At 44.7% G+C, this 24,975-nt stretch overlaps 3 protein-coding genes across 6 annotated transcripts; all 3 read left to right on the forward strand.

The window, feature by feature from the left end:
• The first annotated feature begins 1,850 nt into the window (after positions 1 to 1,850).
• LOC121551376 (progranulin-like) lies at positions 1,851 to 12,522 on the forward strand. Of its 3 annotated transcripts, none has more exons than XM_045213433.1 (20): positions 1,851 to 1,942; positions 2,951 to 3,091; positions 3,366 to 3,503; positions 4,182 to 4,310; positions 4,456 to 4,540; positions 4,629 to 4,735; positions 4,968 to 5,118; positions 5,225 to 5,335; positions 5,435 to 5,526; positions 5,832 to 6,074; positions 6,506 to 6,716; positions 6,858 to 6,949; positions 7,255 to 7,497; positions 7,929 to 8,139; positions 8,281 to 8,372; positions 8,678 to 8,920; positions 9,352 to 9,639; positions 10,915 to 11,157; positions 11,301 to 11,546; positions 11,838 to 12,522. In XM_045213433.1, the coding sequence occupies exons 2-20, from the start codon at positions 2,951 to 2,953 to the stop codon at positions 11,979 to 11,981; spliced, it is 3,210 nt and encodes a 1,069-aa protein (XP_045069368.1). In that variant the 5' UTR covers positions 1,851 to 1,942; the 3' UTR covers positions 11,982 to 12,522. The 3 variants fall into 3 exon arrangements, with proteins under 3 accessions (XP_045069368.1, XP_045069369.1, XP_045069370.1); XM_045213434.1 differs by having other exon boundaries at positions 5,228 to 5,335; XM_045213435.1 differs by lacking the exons at positions 7,255 to 7,497; positions 7,929 to 8,139; positions 8,281 to 8,372.
• Positions 12,523 to 13,547: 1,025 nt separating this feature from the next.
• On the forward strand, positions 13,548 to 17,294 carry LOC121551373 (RUN domain-containing protein 1). 2 transcript variants are annotated; one of them, XM_041863991.2, is made up of 6 exons: positions 13,548 to 14,089; positions 15,211 to 15,219; positions 15,388 to 15,546; positions 15,664 to 15,862; positions 15,996 to 16,091; positions 16,180 to 17,294. In XM_041863991.2, exons 1-6 carry the CDS (start codon positions 13,697 to 13,699, stop codon positions 17,040 to 17,042), a joined length of 1,719 nt encoding a protein of 572 aa, XP_041719925.1. In that variant the 5' UTR covers positions 13,548 to 13,696; the 3' UTR covers positions 17,043 to 17,294. The 2 variants fall into 2 exon arrangements, with proteins under 2 accessions (XP_041719925.1, XP_041719926.1); XM_041863992.2 differs by lacking the exon at positions 15,211 to 15,219.
• A 4,274-nt stretch (positions 17,295 to 21,568) lies between these two features.
• LOC121551375 (60S ribosomal protein L27) lies at positions 21,569 to 23,751 on the forward strand. The gene is made up of 5 exons (XM_041863993.1): positions 21,569 to 21,670; positions 22,366 to 22,448; positions 22,622 to 22,791; positions 23,377 to 23,487; positions 23,663 to 23,751. Exons 2-5 carry the CDS (start codon positions 22,368 to 22,370, stop codon positions 23,709 to 23,711), a joined length of 411 nt encoding a protein of 136 aa, XP_041719927.1. The 5' UTR covers positions 21,569 to 21,670; positions 22,366 to 22,367; the 3' UTR covers positions 23,712 to 23,751.
• Positions 23,752 to 24,975: the final 1,224 nt, after the last annotated feature.

A 24,975-nucleotide genomic window follows, 5' to 3' on the forward strand; every position in this document is an offset into this window, starting at 1 on the left:
TCCAACGTTGTGGTGCATTACCGCCACCTACTATACTGGAGTGTGGGCCAGAGACAGGGAGAAACTAAATCCTTCCTGCCAGCCCTGTTGCTCTTAAAAAAGATAACAACATATTTGAGACTATATCTAATGACGTTCTACTCAATATACTCTTTAAACTAATTGCCTGTATCCCCTTCTCCCTCATACTAGATCTCAGCCTCTCTCTTTCCCTCTGATACTGCCCACACCGTAGCAATACATGCTCCACGGTCTCAGTTTCCTGACAATAATCACTTTCCTGTTGGATGCTTTCCTATCACATTTAAGATCTTATTCAACCGGCTGTGTCCCACCCTTAATCTTGTAAAAATAGCCTCCGCTCTTTTGTCCCTTCCTGCCGTCCTCCCCTCCCCGACTTTCCTCTGTACTTGAAATAAATGCCTGCCCTTAGTATCTCTATTCCACTGCTCCTACCATCTCTGCACCATCACTGTCCATATCAGGCTTTTTGCCTCTGCCTTGCTAATTGAAACTACAACATCAACATCCCCACTACTAAGTGTTTGTTTACATTTACATTTTAGTCATTTAGCAGACGCTCTTATCCAGAGCGACTTACAGTTAGTGAATAAATTTTTTTTTTTATATACTGGCCCCCCATGGGAAACGAACCCACAACCCTGGCGTTGCAAACGCCATGCTCTATCAACTGAGCTACATCCCTGCCGGCCATTCCCTCCCCTACCCTGGACGACGCTGGGCCAATTGTGCGCCGCCCATGAGTCTCCCGGTCGCGGCCGGATGCGACAGAGCCTGGATTCGAACCAGGATCTCTAGTAGCACAGTTAGCACTGCGATGCAGTGCCTTAGACCACTGCGCCACTCAGGAGCCAGTACATCAACTGCCTCGTTCCCCTCCACCCCCACATGGGCTGGGACCCAAGTAAATCTTATCTATATACTAATCCTGTCATGGGTTTGTAGCACCTCATAAAGCAGGTATTGTCTGCTATGTGAGCTAAAGGACTGGAGACTCATCAACACTGCACATGAATCAGAGCAAATAACTACTCTGTCTGGCTTGACTTCCTCCACCCACTGCAAGGCCAACAGTATGGCCATCAGCTCTGCCATATATACAGCCAAATAATCTGTAATTCGATTCCTGACTGCCTCCCCACATTCCTGCACTACAAATGCTGACCCAGTAAATCCTGTCCTTGGATATTTTGAACCATCTGTGTAAATGGCCACAAAATCCTGAAGAAACAGTATCCAGACATCTCTTAAACAAATCAGATGGACCAACACCCTCTGTATCTTTCTGTAGTCTCTCCAACACTTGTAGATCAACTACTGGAGACGGGAGTAGCCATTGTGGATTCATAGGAATAGCTACCGTTGGACTAAAGTCCCATCTCCATCACCTGGGTATTACCCACCCACCCAAAGCTCGTGTTCTGTCTTCGCTCATGTTTCCAGCATGCCTGTAAAATCCCTTTCGCAGGATGAGACACTGCATGTCCCTGTAGGCTGACCCAATAATTCACTGCCAGTTGCTGTCTCCTAATCTGCAATGGCATATCCCCCATCTCCACCTGTAGCGCAGCCACAGGGGAGGTCCGAAACGCCCCACTACATATTCTGAGTCCTTGCCCTTGCTTGTTTCTCCTCCGTCCTATCTGTTATCATCGGTTTGTCCCAATGGCTGTATTTGTATTTGTCCCTTGAACTACTGCATCTCCTAGCGGATAAGCTTTTCTAGCACCTGTCAGTGGTGCATGTGTGGTAATTTGACACCTATGAAAACCATTCAGAATGTCGAATAGCTAGGAAGAAATTTAGGGGCGTGAACATATTTCCTGTACTCGATATTTTAGTTGTTGAGAAACTTCAACACTATCAGGAGTCGGCTACATTGTCAAGGAGCACTGGCAAGTGTAAAGTCACTGAGATAGAGGTAAGGTCAACTTTTTTATTTAGATGGTGGCAGGAACTTAATGACAAAAATATATTTAATTATAAACTACTCAAGTGAAATTGCACCAAATGTTCTATTTCAAATTAAATTGCATATATTGTTTTATGTTGTCCTTGTCATTGCTTTTAAATTGTTGTCATTGCCCTAGGTGGGTCCATCTTTTAAAATTCTAAATGCACATTATGACCAACATGATTGAGTGTGTGCACTATAAAAAGAAGCATGATGATATATCAGGGTCCACAGTTATTTTGAAACTGTTAAAGCCCATTTTCTTCTCCTTTTGAAACCACCTTGTAAAAATATACAGTAAGTGAACAGTATTGATTGTCAGGTGAATATTGTCTGTGGTTAATACACCTGTGTTACCCATTGCTATTGATACCACAATGGAGGAAAGTATCTCTTATGGGAGTTACTTGGCTCAGATTAAGGGGAATTTTCCATTCATAAAAACAGCAGAACTGAAAGTAGAAATCCTGTATGCTGCATTTCTGTGACTAGTAGCCTAAACAGCATTGAAGCAATGGTAGACTGCTTTAATGATCTCCCCTATGAAGCTCAACAGTTAGTAACAGTATAATCATATCCCCTTTTCTGCATTATAGATTAATTATTGAAATGTGGTTGCATATGAGGAGGGCTTTGTCTTGGTAAGAATGTGGAACTGTCTACTGTCTGAAGCTCACCCCATGGAACATGAAAGAGGAAGTGAATCTATGAAAATAGCTTGGGGAATTTTGATATACATTAGTAGGCTACAGTACACCTCAGGAGATTGTCTGAAAGTCAGTATAGGTTTCACATTAAGAGTTAAGAGGAAAGTGAGAGTTCTGTCCAGATTTAGTTCTGATGACTCCATTGTTTAGATTTGATGCTTTTCTGTACAAAATAGCTTTATAACATTTGTAAGTTATTGATTGTACAATGAATATATATATAATATACAATTTGTGTTACAAGTTATTTCTCTCTCTTTCTCTCCAGATGCAGAGGTATCTGGTGCTCTGTATGGCCCTGCTGGCCCAGGTCTCTGCTGATGACTGCCCAGACGGAGGGGCGTGTGAGGAGGGCAACACCTGCTGCAAGGTCCCCTCCGATGGCTATGAATGCTGCCCAATGTATCAGGTATGTATGGGGTGGTGCCCGCAGAGATTAGCCCTTAGCTTTAGTTGCAGCCTGAACCGAGTTCCCTAACCCTTGTACACTGTGAATTATATCTATTAGAAGTGTACACACCAAATAGGTAGTCTATGGTGTCATTGTCTCTTATCCTGAAATAGATACCAATCTTTAATTGCGCCCTTGTGCTAGCATTCTCTTGTAGTGTCTGTTTGATCTGTAAGATGTGAGCTTTTAACACACTTTGTTAATCAAACTACTCTCTTACCATTTATCTCAGGCTGAGTGCTGTGAGGATCATATCCACTGCTGCCCTGAGGGAACACTCTGTGTTGTGAATGAGTCCATGTGTGTGAATGGAACTGTCTCCCTACCATGGGTGGAGAAAGTTTCTGCTAAACAGTCCAGATATCCTAAAGTAAGAATATCAGGGAATCCAGGAAGAAAGTGTAGCTGACTATTGACAACATTGAAATGCACTGTAACAGTGACACCAGTTGACTTTCATGGCAATATGTGTCCCTGTTTTCAATCATTCACATTGTTGAGGAAAACTCGTTTGAGGAATCAGGCAGAACTCATTTATCAGCAATAAGAGTTTATTCACACTCTCTGGATGAAACTCGAGAGGAACTTAAAAATGTACAGAATCACACAGTCATTTATATACTTCACCTACACAAAGAACTGCTTACCTCTCTCTTAAAGCATTATACAAAAAGAACCGGTTCTAAACAGTTCTCACAGCCTATGTGTCTAAGAAAGGGGAGTGCTAAGATCTTTAGAGCCTAAGCAGAACTAGAATTCTGCTTGGTTAGGCCTTTAGTGCCCCAGAGATAAGGAGCCAAAAACAAATCACTCCTTTGTGCGGTGTGTGAAGAGGGTACTGGACAGTTGAAGGAAAATTACCAGTGAAAAGTACATACAGTGTATAGTACTATTCAACTCAAGCATTTACATAGCATTAGACTGTAACAAAATAATCTTGCCAAAACAACATTATTAACCTAGATGAACGTAGGGTCATAAAAAATACTATAGTCAGTCATGTTTTTTGTCATGGAAAAAGTAAAATGTATTTTTTCTACCCCTCTAGTCTTTCAGAATGATCAGTGCATATGCTGGGGATGAGGATGATAACATCTGCCCTGACAACTCCCACTGCCCAGCTGAGTTTTCCTGTCTGAAGGCCACTACGGGCTATGGTTGCTGTCCCATTGCTCATGTAATAGCCTAACCACTGTTGCAATCTAACCTTTTCCACCTCATTCATACTGTTATAATATTCACATAAAACATGGATTGGTGTCAATGGAAAAAATGGAGTTATGTGCACAGATATCAAGTAAATTGATCTAATGTACACACAGGCTGTGCCTTGCTCGGATGGGAAACATTGCTGTCCTGAAGGCCACCAGTGCAGCACAGACAGCAGCTCCTGCATCAAACAGAAAGGTTAGACTCTTGTGGAATCACATTTTGCCATCTTCTGCTTCTGTTGCAACATCATCATTAACTGCTCTGCCTTCTTCCACCCCTGCAGAACCTGTTGTTGCAGTGCTGTGCAGTGACAGAGTGTCTGAGTGCCCAGAGGGAACCACATGCTGTGAGACTCCAGATGGGAGTTGGGGGTGCTGCCCCATGCCCAAGGTACAGGGGGGCTATATGGAGGGGGCTAGGGGGTTACCATCATGGATTTGCGAGTCAGGAATAATGTTGGTCCTTTGAATGGGTGACATGTACACTCTCCATAGTGTAGTGTCTGTAATCACTCCATGGAGAGATGTCTAATCAAGGATTTGCATGGCCTATGTGCTAACCCTTTGTTTATATATGGTCATCTCATGAGGTGATTCTCTATGTGTCTGTGTGCACTGACCAGGCTGTGTGCTGTGAGGATAAGATTCACTGTTGTCCTGAGGGCAGCACCTGTGACATCAAGCAATCCAAGTGTATATCCACTACCAACAAGGAAATGCCCATGTGGGCCAAGTTCCCTGCCCGCAAGAGGGCAGAGTGGGAAAACCAGAATGGTAGGTTTTTTTTCTCCAAAAAAAGGCATACTTTCCTGGTCTATTTTTGTACCAATCACTGTCTGGATGTATGTGTGTATGATTATTTTGCTGTACGTGCTTTCAGAAGTTGCCCAAGTGACAACACCTATTCCAGACACTACCACCTCAGCCAATAGGAGTCCTGCTTCTCTTTGGGAAGGGGAGGGTTCTTCTCCACCCTTCATTAGGACAAGAGGTACGACATTACACTTCTTAGAACAATACAATAGTGTTGTGGAATATTTTGTTAGCTCCTCCAGTTGTGTTGATCGCTAACACCCTGCTGTCTCTCCAGACGTTCCCTGTGATGAGTCAGTGGCCTGTCAGGATGGAACCACATGTTGTAAAACACAAGAAGGGGGATGGGCATGCTGTCCTCTGCCACAGGTATACTATGTCTCATATTCAAATCTGGACATGGAAGACTGTTCCACTGCTTTAAAAAATATATATTCCCCTCTAATCAGGGACTGATTTAGACTTGGGACACCAGGTGGGTGACATTAATTATCAGGTAGAACAGAAAACCAGCAGGCTCCAGACCTCGTAGGGTAAGAGTTGAGAACCCCTTCTCTAGGCGTTCAATTCACTCTCTTAACTAATCAATTTCTTCAAGATAGATCAACCTGATTGCATGTCTTTTGCTTGTCCCGTGACAGCTTCCCCTTTTTGTTTGGGTTCTTCTCTCCCAGGCAGTTTGCTGCAGTGACTTCATCCACTGCTGCCCTCATGGTAAGAAGTGCAACCTGGCTGCCCAGACGTGTGACGACACCTCAGGCTCCCCGTCTGAGCCCTGGCTGAAGAAGGTTCCTGCCGTGCCTCGGGAGGGTAACTTGCCAGGGAATGTGACCTGTGACCCCACCCACATGTGTCCCGACAACACCACCTGCTGCAAGACAGCGTCAGGAGACTGGGCCTGCTGCCCCATGCCTGAGGTAGGGACAAAGAGATGTGGCTTGTACTGCAGTGGATAGGCAAATTAATGAATGGCATCTTAACTTGACTGCTCTGCGATGTGGTTAGAGATTCTGTATGGCTAACAAAGAGGCACTTAGTTTTGGTCTTTACGACATCCCAGTATAACTTCTCGTTTTTTACTCCTGTCAACTTGCTGCTGCTTGTGATCCTAACCTTTCTTCTGCCTTGCTAAGGGGTTTGGAGCTTGAAACACATGTTGTTTTTATAGCAAGGGGGGCTATGTTTCATTGAAAGTGAAACTGGGTAATCTAGGGAGTCACAACTGTTCTCTAACTGTGCATAATCTCTTCTGCTACCAGCAATACTTCTACATAATTCCTATAAAGGCTTGTGACAGTCTTAAATGACAGTAAATGCTTGTTGTGTGTCCTTTCCCTTCCTCCTCCAGGCTGTATGCTGTGAGGACCACGAGCACTGCTGCCCCCATGGCACCACCTGTGACCTGGCTTCCCTCGCCTGTGATGGCCCCTCAGGGCCGGAGCCCATGGTGGGGAAGGTGCCCGCCCTTACAACCCTGGCACCTGATCATGAGGAGGCAGCCACAGACCACCAGGGGGTGCAGATGGATAACATGGAGCCGCCTACAGACAATGATGAAGGTGATGAAGACGAAGAGGAGGGGGCAAAGACACAGTGTGACGCCCACACCACCTGTCCAAAGGACGCCACCTGCTGCTTTATGAAATATTTTGTTAGCTCCTCCAGTTGTGTTGATCGCTAACACCCTGCTGTCTCTCCAGACGTTCCCTGTGATGAGTCAGTGGCCTGTCAGGATGGAACCACATGTTGTAAAACACAAGAAGGGGGATGGGCATGCTGTCCTCTGCCACAGGTATACTATGTCTCATATTCAAATCTGGACATGGAAGACTGTTCCACTGCTTTAAAAAATATATATTCCCCTCTAATCAGGGACTGATTTAGACTTGGGACACCAGGTGGGTGACATTAATTATCAGGTAGAACAGAAAACCAGCAGGCTCCAGACCTCGTAGGGTAAGAGTTGAGAACCCCTGCTCTAGGTGTTCAATTCACTCTCTTAACTAATCAATTTATTCAAGATAGATCAACCTTATTGCATGTATTTTGCTTGTCCCGTGACAGCTTCCCCTTTTTGTTTGGGTTCTTCTCTCCCAGGCAGTTTGCTGCAGTGACTTCATCCACTGCTGCCCTCATGGTAAGAAGTGCAACCTGGCTGCCCAGACGTGTGACAACACCTCAGGCTCCCCGTCTGAGCCCTGGCTGAAGAAGGTTCCTGCCGTGCCTCGGGAGGGTAACTTGCCAGGGAATGTGACCTGTGACCCCACCCACATGTGTCCCGACAACACCACCTGCTGCAAGACAGCGTCAGGAGACTGGGCCTGCTGCCCCATGCCTGAGGTAGGGACAAAGAGATGTGGCTTGTACTGCAGTGGATAGGCAAATTAATGAATGGCATCTTAACTTGACTGCTCTGCGATGTGGTTAGAGATTCTGTATGGCTAACAAAGAGGCACTTAGTTTTGGTCTTTACGACATCCCAGTATAACTTCTCATTTTTTACACCTGTCAACTTGCTGCTGCTTGTGATCCTAACCTTTCTTCTGCCTTGCTAAGGGGTTTGGAGCTTGAAACACATGTTGTTTTTATAGCAAGGGGGGCTATGTTTCATTGAAAGTGAAACTGGGTAATCTAGGGAGTCACAACTGTTCTCTAACTGTGCATAATCTCTTCTGCTACCAGCAATACTTCTACATAATTCCTATAAAGGCTTGTGACAGTCTTAAATGACAGTAAATGCTTGTTGTGTGTCCTTTCCCTTCCTCCTCCAGGCTGTATGCTGTGAGGACCACGAGCACTGCTGCCCCCATGGCACCACCTGTGACCTGGCTTCCCTCGCCTGTGATGGCCCCTCAGGGCCGGAGCCCATGGTGGGGAAGGTGCCCGCCCTTACAACCCTGGCACCTGATCATGAGGAGGCAGCCACAGACCACCAGAGGGTGCAGATGGATGACACGGAGCCGCCTACAGACAATGATGAAGGTGATGAAGACGAAGAGGAGGGGGCAAAGACACAGTGTGACGCCCACACCACCTGTCCAAAGGACGCCACCTGCTGCTTTATGAAATATTTTGTTAGCTCCTCCAGTTGTGTTGATCGCTAACACCCTGCTGTCTCTCCAGACGTTCCCTGTGATGAGTCAGTGGCCTGTCAGGATGGAACCACATGTTGTAAAACACAAGAAGGGGGATGGGCATGCTGTCCTCTGCCACAGGTATACTATGTCTCATATTCAAATCTGGACATGGAAGACTGTTCCACTGCTTTAAAAAATATATATTCCCCTCTAATCAGGGACTGATTTAGACTTGGGACACCAGGTGGGTGACATTAATTATCAGGTAGAACAGAAAACCAGCAGGCTCCAGACCTCGTAGGGTAAGAGTTGAGAACCCCTGCTCTAGGCGTTCAATTCACTCTCTTAACTAATCAATTTATTCAAGATAGATCAACCTTATTGCATGTCTTTTGCTTGTCCCGTGACAGCTTCCCCTTTTTGTTTGGGTTCTTCTCTCCCAGGCAGTTTGCTGCAGTGACTTCATCCACTGCTGCCCTCATGGTAAGAAGTGCAACCTGGCTGCCCAGACGTGTGACGACACCTCAGGCTCCCCGTCTGAGCCCTGGCTGAAGAAGGTTCCTGCCGTGCCTCGGGAGGGTAACTTGCCAGGGAATGTGACCTGTGACCCCACCCACATGTGTCCCGACAACACCACCTGCTGCAAGACAGCGTCAGGAGACTGGGCCTGCTGCCCCATGCCTGAGGTAGGGACAAAGAGATGTGGCTTGTACTGCAGTGGATAGGCAAATTAATGAATGGCATCTTAACTTGACTGCTCTGCGATGTGGTTAGAGATTCTGTATGGCTAACAAAGAGGCACTTAGTTTTGGTCTTTACGACATCCCAGTATAACTTCTCATTTTTTACTCCTGTCAACTTGCTGCTGCTTGTGATCCTAACCTTTCTTCTGCCTTGCTAAGGGGTTTGGAGCTTGAAACACATGTTGTTTTTATAGCAAGGGGGGCTATGTTTCATTGAAAGTGAAACTGGGTAATCTAGGGAGTCACAACTGTTCTCTAACTGTGCATAATCTCTTCTGCTACCAGCAATACTTCTACATAATTCCTATAAAGGCTTGTGACAGTCTTAAATGACAGTAAATGCTTGTTGTGTGTCCTTTCCCTTCCTCCTCCAGGCTGTATGCTGTGAGGACCACGAGCACTGCTGCCCCCATGGCACCACCTGTGACCTGGCTTCCCTCGCCTGTGATGGCCCCTCAGGGCCGGAGCCCATGGTGGGGAAGGTGCCCGCCCTTACAAACCAGGCACCTGATCATGAGGAGGCACCCGCAGACCACCAGGGGGTGCAGATGGACGAGGAGTTGCCCAGGACACAGTGTGACACCCACACCAGCTGCCCAAAGGACGCCACCTGCTGCTTTATGAAATCCACCCAGAAGTGGGGCTGCTGCCCACTGCCACAGGTGAGTGTTACAGTCATGGTTAGTGCTGAGCGATGAGTGCTTTTGAGGTAGTTTCGGTTTGATTATTAAAAAATAATCACGGATTTCGGTTTTGATTATTTGGGTTGAATGCTGTAACACAGAATAAAACAATTAATACAAGTCCCATGATGGTAGTGACTGCCCATTACTGCTTATCACTTATTAACCATAATTTATTCACATTACTTTACTTTAATACAATATTTCAGTTGTTGTGGATATGACTTTATTATTTCATAACAAGTCATAATTTCATCTCTATAGAGCTGCTGTCTGACAAAATCACTATTTTAGTAGTTCTTCAAAGTGAATAAGGCATACTTTTATGACTGCTGAATACCAACTATCAATCACTTTGATCTAGTATTTTCAGGTAGAGATACCACAATAAGCAACAGCTTCTCCAAAGACAGTACAGTATGAAGATAGGCAGAAACTGCTCCTCCAATAGAAATCCCCGATCATGCTTGTAGGCGATGTCATGTCGACGTTGGCTAGCTAAGCTCATGCGCAGAAACATGTCATTGGGTCTAACGGGCATCACATGCCGAACTGCGCATGTGCAAACCGTCAAATCAAAGGCACTCCTTCAATATAAAGTAGTTTCTGACTAAAATGAAAATGTGTCAGTTTGTCACTTTCACGAGGTTGGAGTAATAGTATGTTCAACTACTTAAGACATTGTCTGGAATCTAGGTTGTGCCTTTAGATTTCGCTCAAATTAACAATTTAAGGACACATTTTTCCACTTCTCTCATTGACTTCTCAAACCCCAAACCTCGGCCTGCTCTGCTAATCAAGTGTTCCCGGAAGTCTCGCGAAGTTGCGCCTCTGGATTTAGAAACTCTGTGGCTGCTCTCTATATCACCTCATGATCGTGCATTCTTGTCTCTTCTGTAGCAGGCATAAAAGAAACACAGACCGGACAAGTAGATGCGCAATGGATTGTGGTCATTGTAGTTAATTACAATGTTTTATGCGCTAAACTATGAGGAATATTGGCCTGTTGGAAACTACAATGACCTACTACAGTTCAGGATGGATCTGATTTATCTCTAGAGAAACTGTGCAATGTGCGCATTGAGCTCATAGATAAATTCAAATAATTGAACTGATAACCGCAATTTTGGTTAATCACTCAGCACTAGTAATGGTGTTCCCAACTAGTGAGGAAGGACTCCCAATAAGTGGCCTCATGATTTTAGGGAATGAAAGCCCTTTCCCTCACCACTCGCTATTCTCTCTCTTCCCCAGGCAGTGTGCTGTGCTGATGGAGAGCACTGCTGTCCCAAAGACTACATATGTGATATGAGCAAGACTTCCTGCTCTAAGGGTGTGGTGGTGATCCCATGGTACAACAAGCTGGCAGCTGAGCCAGATGACAGTGCCCTCGCTGCCCCCCCCTCTGTGAAGTGTGACGCCCAGAACAGCTGCCCTGAAGGCTCCAGCTGCTGCCAACTTTCCACTGGACAGTGGGGCTGCTGCCCCCTGTGCAAGGTGTGTGTGTGTATGTGTTTGTGTGAGTGAGGGTGTGTGTTGGTATGCACATGCGTATAGAGAACCCTAGAAATAGTTTTGCTCTGCTATCTCACATGGGGAACCTTTCATGTCATTTCTTTATGTCTTGTCTCCCTGTATAGGCTGTGTGCTGTGCAGATGAGGAGCACTGCTGTCCACAGGGCTACAGCTGTAACATGGGCTCAGGGACTTGCCAGAAGCTAATGTTTCTTCAGTTCCAGACGATACCCCTAACCCGGGTGTCTGCGCCTGAGCCCCCGACCCCACAGGAGAAGGAAATCCACTGTGGGGGGCCGTTTGTCTGCAATAATGAGGAGACATGCTGCAAGGTCTCCACCACTACATGGGGCTGCTGTCCCTCTCCAAATGTATGATATATATACCACTGCCCTCTCACCACAGATGCTTCTATAAATGAAAATGTTGTTGTACTAATATTAGTGGAGTTCAAGACTAGGGCATCTACTCTCCTTCTATTGAATAGTCAAATTCCTATATGATATCTCTCATTGCCTCCTCTCGATCTCTGTTTCTTTACTCTCCCTTCCACCTTATCTCTGTCCTCCTCCTCCTGTCTTCCTCCTCCTCCTGTCCTCCTCCTCCTGTCTTCCTCCTCCTGTCTTCCTCCTCCTCCTGTCTTCCTCCTCCTGTCCTCCTAGGCGGTGTGCTGCAGTGACATGAAGCACTGCTGTACTACAGGCTACACCTGTGGTGAGGGAGGGACCTGCACCCAGTCCACTGGCTTCAACTGGGACCACTGGCAGGTGTTCTTCTCCAACAAGAAGAGAGCCCTGCGTGTGTGACAACCATTGGAGTGATAGGCCCACACTCCACCGCCACATGCATTGCACTATTGAAGGGACGCAGGGACTTACTACCACTGTTATAGTATGTCAAATTGTATTTTTCTCAGGGGATAAATAGTATATATCGGACAGGGAACTGAAAATAAGGCACATTTTGCACCATTGATTGGTGGAAGTTGCTTGGTATGTTACTACATTTGCTTCAAGAGATACCCATGCTTGCTCATGCACAGAAACTATCAAGGATTTGAAATCACCAAAAATGCGATACCAATGTTCAACAATATTTTAGTATGCTTTTAGGGTTGTGGCTCAGGGAAAGATTGGAATGTGATATAAAACTAGTTGTAAGCCACTATCAAGATTGACACAGAGGAGCATAGAAATTACAAGAACTTAGTACTGGTTACAATGTTTGATGTTACCTTCTAACAGGAAGAGTGTTGTTGTGTTTTTTTTTAGTTGATCATGTGAAGTGCATTGTGCCTCATCAAATAGTTTCAGGTATGCCTTTGAAATAAATGCCTTTTACGTGAAATTGTCTGTGCCATATGCCACCCTGTGGCTGAACTGATACTGTCTACTTGGGAAAACTGCTTACTCTTCTTCTTCGGTGGGGTTTATCGACGGTTGGCATCCAACGCTATGGTGCATTACCGCCATCTACTGTACTGGAGTGTGCCAGAGACAGGGAGAAACTAAATCCGTTCTGCCAGCCCCGTTGCTCTTAAAAAAGATAACAAAATATTTGAGACCATATCTAATGACGTTCTACTCAATATACTCTTTAAACTGATTTCCTGTATCCCCTTCTCGCTCATACTAGATCTCATCCTCTCTCTTTCCCTCTGATACTGCCCACAATGTAGCAATACATGCTCCACTGTCTCTGTTTCCTGACAATAATCACACTTTCCTGTTGGATGCTTTCTTATCACATTTACGGTCTTATTCAACCGGCTGTGTCCCACCCTTAATCTTGTAAAAAATAGCCTCCTCTCTTCTGTCCCTGCCGTCCTCCCCTCCCCGACTTTTGGGAAAACTTGAAAATCATAGAAACTTATGCCCTCCCACTTGTTGCTACCACGTTTTAAGTAAGATGTGGATTTTCCCACTTCTTTGTGTTTTAGAAATTATGCAATTTTAAATAGTCCATAATGATTATGGCTGTTGCTACCAAAGCGAATTAATTTGCTGTAAATGTTGTGATATGTGAATAAATAATGTTTCATTGACAAATCAACTGTACACTATTCATGTGTTGGTTGTGATCAGTGTTCACTCAATAAATCTCTGCCCAGGATGTGGCTATAATAGGCCATGCAAGTAAAAAAGTACAAACTCAAGAGGTGATAAAGGTGTGTGTACTGAGTGGACTACAGCTGGAGAAAACCAACGTTCAACGTCTGATTGTATATACCAATCACTGGGAAGTTTATGCTACGGACAGGTTAAAATGGCATATTGCTGTTTCTTGCAGCCATTTCATATGACAACTAGATCAGTGCTTTTATGATGACGTTGCACTGTTTAGGAGCCCGCCCCTTCCCCTTTGACGTATGAATCTTTCAAGATGGTGATGCACTTGCTTCATCGGTGGTAATCCTTTTAATTTCTAAAACCGTGTACAAAAACGATAAAACAAAGCCTCGTTTCCAATTGACAAGGACTTTAATTTCGGAGGACAACGTTGCCTTTATTACATTTCAAACATGTCGACAGAGGAACTGTCAACCTCGGACAGCGACGCTGCCTTTGCTGGGGCTGGCGAGCGATGGGCGCCCGTCGGTGCTGTAGCCAGCCCGGAGGATGAGAGCGGGAAGGGATACGCGGTCGAGCCGAGGAGGAAAGGCTCAGCTGCGGCTGATGAGACGGAGATGGCCGCAAGATTGAGGAAACTGGAGGACGAACAGGGCCTACTGAATTCCTCGCTCCTCGCTTTGACGTCTCATTTTGCACAGGTGCAGTTCCGCTTGAAGCAGATAGTTCACGCTCAGACTGATGAGAAGGAGAGGATGCTGGTAGAACTCGAGGAGTTTGCCTTTAAAGGCTGCCCTCACGTAGTGGGATGCAGGGCACAGGATACTCAACAGTTTGAAAACGCGGTAAGTAGTCCATGTATCCCACGGCTGGTCAGACTTGGTAGATATAAGAATGTAAACAATACAATAGTTCCTCTTCTTCTGTAAGTGGGAAAATTATGTCAATACAAACACTCAATTGCTTGAGGTTGTGTGATTATGCAAGCTATAAGCTATCCATTATGTGTAGAAAAATAGGTTATGTTAGTCCCCCACAAAACAGAACTCTGACAGACAGACAGACACCAATGTAGGCCTACACCAACGTCAGTACACAGTGTTCCACCAGTGGTACCTGGTGAGGGGATCGGGGTGGGTGTGGTGCACATTAGTTGCTGCCCTTAACCACAGGGCATGCTTGTCACATAGGCTGGTCATCATTCAGTGTCAGTCGGGACAGCTGTGAGGATGTCCACATAAAGACTCAGACTCACCATGGGATGCAACACTTGGAAACATGCACACACACACACACACACACACACACACACACACACACACAGGCAGTAGCAGCCACCTTCTTGTCAAACAGCTCACAGGAAATTAAATTATCTGGGTGGCTGCCTGGCTTTTGATTAAGTCTTTGGTTTCTTGCGTCAAAACATCAGGGCTGTGCTCTCTGTTCTGTTCCCTGAGATCTGTTATCTCCAGAGGAAGATAGAAAATGGTGGTATCTCGTCAACACAATAAGTGACTCACAGGCTCAGTTAACACGCCTCCAGAAGATTATTATCTCTGTAATAATAGCTTCCGTGTAAACCAAACCCACTTAGCCTCTGCATTGTTTACTCCATGCAGCTTTCCATTTATCTTCGAGATAATCAAATCAAATGTTATTTGTCACATGCACCGAATACAACAGGTGTAGACCTTACAGTGAAATGCTTACAAGCCCTTAACCAACAATGCAGTTTTAAGAAAAATAAGTGTTAAGAAAATATTTACTAAATAAACTGAAGTAAAAAAGAAGAAAATAGAAGAAAATAGAAAAATAACAAATAATTAAAGAGCAACAATAAAATAACATTAACAACGCTATATACAGGGGGTACCGGTACAGAGTCAATGCCTGCTTATGTAATACTATCTTTGATTAAAGGTTTTCTTTTTCTGATTTCCTCTTTGTCTACATGCTTTACTTATAGGAGGACCTGGTGAGTATGACTACAGCTCTCTGTTCCTCTCCAGCATTAGTCTGTCTGTCTTTAGTAAACATGCATGATTAAGGGCTGTGAATAGACCCTCCCCATCACTCCCTGTCCCCTTTGTAAACCCCAGTCCTCCACTGACAGTGTATTCTGTGTTCTCTCTCCTCCACACAGAGTGAGAGGGAGAAGAGGGAGCGTCTGGAGGTCCAGAGGGAGAAGCAGAAGGAGCTCATCGTCCAGCTGAAGACCCAGCTGGACGACCTGGAGCGCTATGCCTACCAGGAGGGCAGCTACGACTCCCTGCCCCAGTCTGTGGTCATGGAGAGACAGAAGGTAGGGCTCAGTTCATGCACCAGAAGTCTCCCAAAAGTCTCTTTGATACAATGTTGTTTCCTCCCCATGTGTAATGTCCTGGTAATACTAATGCCTGTTCCACTCTTCCACTGCCAGGTAATCATTGACGAGTTGATCAAGAAGCTGGATGTGAACTTCAACGAGGACATAGGGAACCTGACGCCTGAGGAGCTGAGACAGAGAGTGGACGCTGCCATCGCTCAGATAGTCAACCCAGCCCGGGTCAAGGAGCAGCTGGTGGACCAGCTCAAGACCCAGATCAGGGACCTGGAGATGTTCATCAACTTCATCCAAGGTAGGTGGCAGTAGGCCTGGGATGCCATGTTCGCTGTGGTTAGGTGTCTTGGAAGCTCTCTAATACAAACTTTGTTACTGAAATATTCCACCAATATTCTGACATACTACTGTATTTTCCCTTTACCCAACAGATGAGGTAGGGAACCCTCTTCTGTCTGACGGGGAACCCAGCCAGCAGCCGAGGACAGCAGGGCCCAACACCAGAGCCCCAGGAGGGAGGAAGAAAAGTCAGTTATCACCCAGCATTATTATCATAGGCTCTACAACATCACTCACAATACATCTGTTCTAATGATTCTCTTCTCCTGCCCATAGTGGACCCAGAGCAGGTCCAGAAGATGAGGCAGACAGGCTTGCAGCTGATCCAGCGGGCCCTAGCAGTGCTGCAGATCTTTGCAGTGAGCCAGTTTGGCTGTGCGGCTGGCCACGTTCCCCAGAGCATGTGGTCGCAGGGGGAAGGGGGCCAGGACTATGGCCCTCTGCTGCAGCGTCTGGAGGGGGCTGTGGACCGGGTTCGAGTGCAGGCCTCGTGCAGACAGCCCTCGGTAGATCACGTGGTCAGCTACAACAGCAGCTTGGCCCTGGGGTCCTGTGATGAGCTCACTGCCTCAGTGAGGAAGGAGCTGGCCATTGCCCTGAGAGACCTGCTAGCCCATGGTCTCTACTCCCCCTCCCAGGGCATGAGTCTGGTGCTGGCCCCGATCTCCTGCCTGCTGCCCTACAGACCTGGCCCAACAACCATCCACCCCTGGGAGCTCTTCGTCAAGTACTACCACTCCAAAAACGGCAAGGCCTTCGTGGAGTCGCCGGCCCGCCAGCTCTCGCAGTCCTTCAGCCTGCCTGTTGCGGGCAATCCGGTCACTGTCACACCCAAGCAGTCCCTGCTCTGGGCCATTCACTCAGTGCTGCTGGAGCATGATCGCTACAAGCGAGGAGCAGACTCAGAGTTCAAGGCTCTGGTATGCATGGCTCTGAACGAGCAGAGGCTGGTGTCATGGCTCAACCTGCTGTGCAAATCCGGGGCTTTGGTGCACCCGCACTACCAGCACTGGAGCTACATGGCTCAGACGGGCTTCGAGGGAGCCCTGCACATTCTGGGACGTATCAGCCACCTCAAGTTTAACCTACCGGTGGACCTGGCTGTGAGGCAGCTCAAGAACATCAAGGATGCCTTCTGAGAAGGGACTGGCGAGAGACACCCAAAACCATGCTTTCAGCTCACATGGTTACCCAGACCTGATTAGGGGCCAAAAATAATACAATCAACCGACCCTTGAGGACCGGAAGGCATGGTTTGGGTGTCCCTCATGTGCTGAAATTATATAATCGGCATAAAAGATTTGTGCTAATGTTGCTTTATCAGTGTCACTTTAAAGTTATCTTGGGTCATTGGGTCAATAAATGTAACTAACGTTTCATTTATCCATGCTCCCCCCTTATAACCACACAAAGGGAGCATATCAAGATCTTGATGACTTGTTACATTGCTTTATATGGAGCTTTATGTGATGATGTTTGCCTTGTCCCTATGGAGATGAGATACAGTAGCTCAGACCTATGCAGCTAATGTTGTGGGGTTGGCCTTTTACAGTAATTCACTACTGTATAAGGATTACCTATAGAATAGGTGATCATCAATGTGACCAAATGTACAGTCATTCCCTCCCTATACTCTGTAGTATGGGCAAAAACAGACCAGTATCCTGCACTGTCACTAAACTGTACATTTATGTTCTGTATGGAAGAGAATAATATAGGTTATAGCATTGCTCTCTGTCTGTGGTTACTCAAAGCTCCACTGTTGCGTACACAGAAGACGCACACTATTCAATGCACTCAGGTCAAATGAACATGGCAACAGTGTATGCTCTCACCAATGAATGTACAAGAGGTCAAAATTCTTAAGATGTCACAAGCGTTCGGAAAAACAAAATGATCACACATGCAGCATGTAGTGTCTCTCCATTGAGAAATAACCAGAACCTGCCTAACGTGTCTTAAAGAAGATGGATAACGTAGAGACCCTGTATTAACTGCTGCGTCTTTACTGTTCCAAATGGAAGTGATAAAAAAATAACAAAAATGAAAATATATGATTCAACTATTTAGCTTCTATGTAATTATAATATATTGAATCGTCCAATATTTAAGATTGTGGGATGTGATAGTTTTCTCTCTGTTTCTATTAGTTTTTTGAATGGTGAATGAAACCACTTGAAGTGAAATCTTCCTATTACATGTGAATCACATGGGGCGTATCCTGAAAAGCTGAATGTACAAACCATAGATACTGTTAATTTCCACATGAGTGAAAACTATTGGCATCATCCCTAGTATGGTTTTTCCAACCCTCCTCACATTAAGGTGTAACCTACTTTGTGACTGGTTTAGTGCTACTCCCATACTTTCTGTTCTATTCCCTTATGGTCTATGTTATTGTATTGAGATCTATTTATATTTTGTTGTATAATAAATTGAAAATGCCTCAGCCTGACCACTACCAGACTATGCTTGGATCAGGTCTGCGCTTTACTGGGGTGCATCTCCATGTAGTGTATGGGAGGTTGTCCTACATCAAAGGGATACTTTGGCTTGCATACTGCTGAGGTGTTAGTGTGAATATCAATACCCCCTTCATTTAGCCTGCATTGTGTTACTTTTCACTTTTCAAATGCACTGTGCTCATGTCAAAACTACTGTTAACACACAACACAAACATAGACACACAAAACATTTTTGTTAGCATCCTGTCTAAAAACATGGCATGAATTCCGTGCAAAGCTGTTCAACAAAAATCAAGTGTGCAATGTTGAAATGTTACTGTCTCTGATTTGTTTGTTTTTTTGTGTGTGGCCTACTGCACAGATTGAGAAATTGTGATACAGCTGTTTATATTGGTTTTGTTCAATAACTGTATGAATGTGAGCAAATAAACTATTTCAAAAACGTATTTCAGCCCATGTACAATGTGTATCCATTCAGGGCTTTCAACACACTTGTTGTCAATGCACATTAATAAGTAATATAAAATACAGGTGTAATAATGATGCCTGCCACTTTTGTCTTTAGTTTAGTTAACCCTCCTGTTATGTTGTGGGTCAATTTGACCCGTTTCCACTTTTGCGTTGTCTAAAATACTAGTTAACCACTCTTTTTCGCCATGAAATTACATGACTTTTCCTCATTTAGGGTCATGAACCTAACTGCAAAATGTGGACACACTGATGTGTTGTGGAATGTCTGTGTACATTTTGTATACAAACATGATGTTGTGGGTCATTTTGACCCGGAGGCTTTCATGTGTATATATATTTGCACAGGTGCAAAACAAAAAAGTGTCTTTGATGTATTTTGTTTTGACTGGTCCTGGTTGCACTTTTAGAATTGTGTTTGGGTTAAAAAGGGCTTTCCCAAGCTTCTCCTCAGTGTGAGAGCAGCAGGTCCCTGACACAGACACTCAAAAATGAGCTCCAAAAGATTTTCAATCAATGAAGTCTTATCACAAATTCTGGACTGTGACAGTGAAAAAGAAGAAGAGGTTTCAGAGACAGAGGATATTTCAGAGATAGAGGACAATGCTGTTGATGATCCAGATTTTGTCTTCATTGAAGAGGATTCAGAGGAGGAGTCTGCCGTACCATCCCCTACATCAGATGAGAGACAGAGCATGCAACAAGCATCATCAAGAGAAGAGAAGACATGGAAGTCTAAAGATGGTCATATTGAATGGTCACCGTCACCACAACGAGGTCAAGGTAGACTCTCAGCTTCCAATGTAATAAAAATGGTTCCAGGACCTACACGATTTGCTGTCACTCGAGTCCATGACATACAATCAGCTTTTGAGCTCTTTTTACCCCAAGCAATAGAGAAGATTGTTCTGGACATGACCAACTTGGAGGGGAGCCGTGTGTTTCAAGAGAACTGGAAGCCACTGGATCGGATTGACTTGCATGCATACATTGGATTGCTCATATTAGCTGGAGTCTACCGGTCAAACGGAGAAGCAACGGCCAGCCTGTGGAATGAATTTAATGGAAGGCCAATATTTCGGGCAACAATGTCTCTACAAGAATTCCACATAATTTCTCGGGTGATTCGCTTTGATAACCGTGATACCAGACCGGGTCGACGTGAAAGAGACAAACTAGCTGCAATCAGAGATGTATGGGATAAATGGGTGGAAATTCTACCGTTACTGTACAATCCCAGTCCTCATGTTACAGTTGATGAACGCCTTGTTCCATTCAGAGGACGTTGTCCCTTCAGACAGTATATGCCAAACAAGCCTGCAAAATATGGCATCAAAATATGGGCAGCATGTGATGCCACATCAAGCTATGCATGGAATATGCAAGTTTACACTGGGAAGCCACCCGGCGGAGTGCCTGAGAAAAACCAGGGGATGCGGGTGGTGCTGGACATGAGTGAAGGGCTGCAAGGTCATAACATCACGTGTGACAACTTCTTCACATCCTACCGCCTTGGTGTTGAACTACAGAAGAGAAAGCTGACCATGGTTGGAACAATCAGAAAAAACAAACCTGAACTTCCCAGTGAGCTTCTGAAAATGCAGGGCAGAACTGTGCATTCCTCTAAATTTGCTTTCTCTGAAAATGCAACTGTTGTTTCATACTGCCCAAAGAAGAACAAGAATGTTCTTGTAATGAGCACAATGCACAAAGATGCATCGCTGAGTGCAAGAGAGGACATCAAGCCACAAATAATACTGGACTACAATTCCACCAAAGGAGGAGTTGACAATTTGGATAAAGTCACAGCAACATATAGTTGTCAGCGCATGACTGCCCGCTGGCCTTTGGTGATTTTCTACAACATTGTGGATGTGTCTGCTTACAATGCCTATGTCCTGTGGACTGAAATCAACCAGCAATGGAATGGTGGCAAATTGTACCGACGCCGGCTTTTCCTAGAGGAGCTCGGCAAAGCTCTCATCACTCCCAAGATCCAGAGGAGAGTCCGGCCTCCTCGGTCGACAGCAGCTGCATCTGCCGTCCAGAAAATTCAAGCTGGACCATCAACACATGCCTCCAATCAACCAGAAATGGATCCAGTGGATACAGGCAGTGGCAAGAAACGGAAAAGATGCCAGCTCTGCCCCCTCGACAAGACAGTAAAACAAGCACCACTTGTGTAGAATGCAATAAATACATCTGCAGAAAGCACACACACACATTGTGTTCAACATGTAGAGAGAAAGACTGAAGGGATAATATGGACCAATAGGGGGAAAAAACCTACTTGGGGAAACTGAAAAATCTTGTTTGTGAGAAAGGAAATATGTTTAACAAATAGTTCTTAAATATTGTTTAAAAAAAATAAAAAGTATTGTATTTCTTCTTTCTGAAATGTCTGATAAGACAAAATAAAGTTGTTTCTGTTTTTACTTAATTCTTTGACTGTCTTGAGTGTGTTTAAACTGTGCGGGTCAATTTGACCCGTAACATTATGGATGTCATTTTTTTCCAGCAAAGCACAAAATTAAGTTGCAGGCCTTCACTTTGCATAAGAGCATCAGAGAACACTGACAACTGTGCCAACAACTGAATGGGATACCTTCATTGCCACATGTCACAGAGAAACTCAATATAGGGCTGACTAGGTTCCCTTTCATAAACTTGACATAAATGATTTTGTGCCAAAAATAAAGAAACTGTTCCAGGACCAGTTCTGAGCATAGAGGTTTTCTGCTTGTCGGAAATGACGCATTGTTGATTTGATGTGAAAGGTCACGAAAATCTTCTCAACTTCCTTTCTTGCTAGCGGTGGCCACAGAATAGCACCAGTGAGTGAATTTCTCAACGAAATAATCTTCAACCATCGTCAAAAATCCGGACATTTACATACTTCTTAGTTCTTTTGTACCCTAAAGTATACGTTTAAGAACCGATTTGTTTGATAATTTCCCTTAATTTGGCATTTATATTGGGAAAACGGGTACGTTTATATAGTGTCAGCTATCCATATCACTAGCGTTTCAACATGGCAGCTTCCTTGATAAGGTTCATGTCGATTCAAAACCAACAACGTTCGGTTATGTAAATTATTTAATCGGATAACCACAGTGTACTCGGTTAATGGCGTTCGGTTGCCTGTTTAAATGTAATTGCATGAAAGTATGCCAAATATCGCCCGAATGGTAACGTTAAGCTAGCTAGCTAAATAAACAGTGATGGCTGTGTAGCCAACGTTAGCTAACACTAGCTAGCACCCACTTTAGTCACGACCTCATGTAATCTAACGTTTAATAAAATACTGTTTTTCGTTACATGACTTTGCTAACTAGGTCATGCAATCGCGTGCAGTCACTGGTCATCGGGTGTCCAAGCTGACGCAGTTAACTTTGCTAATAGCATGTAGTTGACCAACATCCTACTGATATCTAGAGGCAGTGAATATTGTCCCACATTGACCTGTCCATGGCGTCTTGTCTTAGTAATAATGCTTGTCTTTGTTACTGTCACTTCTCTTGTCTCCCAGAGATGGGCAAGTTCATGAAACCTGGGAAGGTGGTGATGGTCCTTGCTGGGCGCTACGCTGGGCGTAAAGCTGTTATCGTCAAGGTAAGTTTGATCCTGAGCTATTGCTAAACGTGCATATTTCACATCCAGTTTGATTAACTACTGTGTTTGCTTGGATAATCATCTCGATCATAAAGAGCATCCCCTTATTTGCAATGTGGTCCATAAACACTGGTAACTGAACAGCTAGCTATATGTTAATTCTCTCCCTACAGAACATTGATGATGGCACCTCCGATCGCCCCTACAGTCACGCACTGGTCTCAGGCATCGACCGCTACCCCCGCAAAGTGACCACAACCATGGGCAAGAAGAAGGTCGCCAAGAGGTCCAAGATCAAGGCCTTCGTAAAGGTGTACAACTACAATCACCTCATGCCCACCAGGTCAGTGCCAGGTGTATAGGAATATAGGATGGGAGTAATGGTTGTTTAGGTGGCTACCTGCTGACATGAGACTAAACTGGAGGTGACTAGCAGTATTTCATCCATGCAATATGTCTATATTTTGATGGAATTCTGGCAGTGACCAAACTGGCAGGGATCTATTAAGTAGGATGCAGTATCAAGGAATGTATAGATGGTGTACTGAATGGACCCTATTCTGTTGGATGCGGTGAACTACTCTTTCACACTCCTAAGCCATGTTGTACTGAACTGGCCAGGTTATGCATCCATATCCACCATAGTTGCAGTAGCTGTGCTGGAAAGAACAATCTGAGCCAGCAAAGTACAGTTTGGGTCAGCACGCTAGTGTGAAGGCTATAGCTGTTCAACCCATTTAATCTCGGCTTGCATCAATCAGATTTTGTCCCTACTTAGTAAACTTGGTAGGTGGCTTGGTTTGATTTTCATTCTTGGAATGTTCCGAGTAGTTTATGGGGATATTTTATCCACTCGTGTTCCTGTCCTTTATAGAAAATTGACGTAGGGATCTTGCTAAGTCTCTTGCTGTGTTCTCCCTGTGCTCAGATACTCTGTGGACATTCCTCTGGACAAAACTGTCGTCAACAAGGATGTCTTCAGAGACCCTGCCCTGAAACGCAAAGCCAGACGGGAGGCCAAGATTAAGTTTGAGGAGAGGTGAGTCTTTTCCCGAACCAGGCCTTGTGAGAAATGCACTGGTTCCTTGTCCTGATAATATCTGATACATGATGCAAGTAGCTTAACTACTATAGGATAATTAAATGTCACAGGCTTTGTCTTTTTCATCTCCATTGACAACATTTTCTGAAATGTTTTTTATTTCTATCCACAGGTACAAGACAGGCAAGAACAAATGGTTCTTCCAGAAGCTTAGATTCTAGGCGTTCATTGGTTTCACTAATAAATGTATAAGAAAATGTATACTCTGGTGTTTTCATTTTTACTTTTGACATGATTTGTGGTTTTATTGACAAGTGTAAGATGTTTTGGAGATTAAGCAATACAGCTGATTATTGCCTCATAAAAAGCAGTAGAAAGGTGTTTACAAAAGCTGCTTGTTAATGACAATGTTCATGTCATGAATTAACTTATTGGCCCAACCAGTAAAAACTTAAGTGGAAAATTGTTGCAAACGCAGTAAAGTACAATCTTGTCCTATTTACATTTTGCTCATATCCATTTCCACACTATCATATTGGTCTATAATTGTAAACTCAGCAAAAAAGAAATGTCCCTTTTTCAGCACCCTGTCTTTCAAAGATAATTTGTTAAAATCCAAATGACTTCACAGATCTTCATTGTAAAGGGTTTAAACACTGTTTCCCATGCTTGTTCAATGAACCATAAACAATTAATGAACATACACCTGTGGAATGGTCGTTAAGACACTAACAGCTTACAGACGGTAGGCAATTAAGATCACAGTTATGATAGGTAGTCCTCTGTAGCTCAGCTGGTAGAGCACGGCGCTTGTAATGCCAGGGTAGTGGGTTCGATCCCCGGGACCACCCATACACACAATGTATGCACGCATGACTAAGTCGCTTTGGATAAAAGCGTCTGCTAAATGGCATATTATATTATTATGAAAACTTAGGACACTAAAGAGGCCTTCTACTGACTCTGAAAAACACCAAAAGAAAGATGCCCAGGGTCCCTGCTCATCTGCGTGAACGTGCCTTAGGCATGCTGCAAGGAGGCATGACTTCTTTAAGGAATACCTGGAATAGTATAAAAGTAATCCCCCCCATAAAATAAGAAAAAAAAGTGGTTGGACGACGGGCTATCATAAGTTGAATGCGCCCATTTGTAAGTCGCTCTGGATAAGAGCGTCTGCTAAATGACGTAAATGTAAATGACTGCAGGTGTGGCCAGGGCAATAAATTACAATGTCTGTACTGTGAGACGCCAAAGACAGTGCTACAGGACGGACAGCTGATCGTCCTAGCAGTGGTAGACCACGTGTAACAACACCTGCACAGGATCGGTACATCTGAACATCACACTTGCGGGACAGGTACAGGATGGCAACAACAACTGCCCGAGTTACACCAGGAATGCACAATCCCTCCATCAGTGCTCAGACTGTCCGCAATAGACTGAGGGCTTCTAGGCCTGTTGTAAGGCAGGTCCTCACCAGACATC

Source organism: Coregonus clupeaformis, unplaced genomic scaffold (genome assembly GCF_020615455.1).
Source record: "Coregonus clupeaformis isolate EN_2021a unplaced genomic scaffold, ASM2061545v1 scaf0112, whole genome shotgun sequence".
In the NCBI taxonomy this organism is placed as follows: Eukaryota; Metazoa; Chordata; class Actinopteri; order Salmoniformes; family Salmonidae; genus Coregonus; species Coregonus clupeaformis.

Bases quoted from the DNA above. Each gene is read 5' to 3' on its own strand.
- LOC121551376 (XM_045213433.1), top strand. From the start codon at position 2,951: ATGCAGAGGTATCTGGTGCTCTGTATGGCCCTGCTGGCCCAGGTCTCT. The intron at 3,092-3,365 runs GTATGTATGGGG...CATTTATCTCAG, and splicing joins AATGCTGCCCAATGTATCAG to GCTGAGTGCTGTGAGGATCA. The intron at 4,541-4,628 runs GTTAGACTCTTG...CCACCCCTGCAG, and splicing joins CTCCTGCATCAAACAGAAAG to AACCTGTTGTTGCAGTGCTG.
- LOC121551373 (XM_041863991.2), top strand. From the start codon at position 13,697: ATGTCGACAGAGGAACTGTCAACCTCGGACAGCGACGCTGCCTTTGCT. The intron at 15,863-15,995 runs GTAGGTGGCAGT...TTTACCCAACAG, and splicing joins GTTCATCAACTTCATCCAAG to ATGAGGTAGGGAACCCTCTT. The intron at 16,092-16,179 runs GTCAGTTATCAC...TCCTGCCCATAG, and splicing joins CCCAGGAGGGAGGAAGAAAA to TGGACCCAGAGCAGGTCCAG.
- LOC121551375 (XM_041863993.1), top strand. From the start codon at position 22,368: ATGGGCAAGTTCATGAAACCTGGGAAGGTGGTGATGGTCCTTGCTGGG. The intron at 22,449-22,621 runs GTAAGTTTGATC...CTCTCCCTACAG, and splicing joins GTAAAGCTGTTATCGTCAAG to AACATTGATGATGGCACCTC. The intron at 22,792-23,376 runs GTCAGTGCCAGG...CCCTGTGCTCAG, and splicing joins AATCACCTCATGCCCACCAG to ATACTCTGTGGACATTCCTC.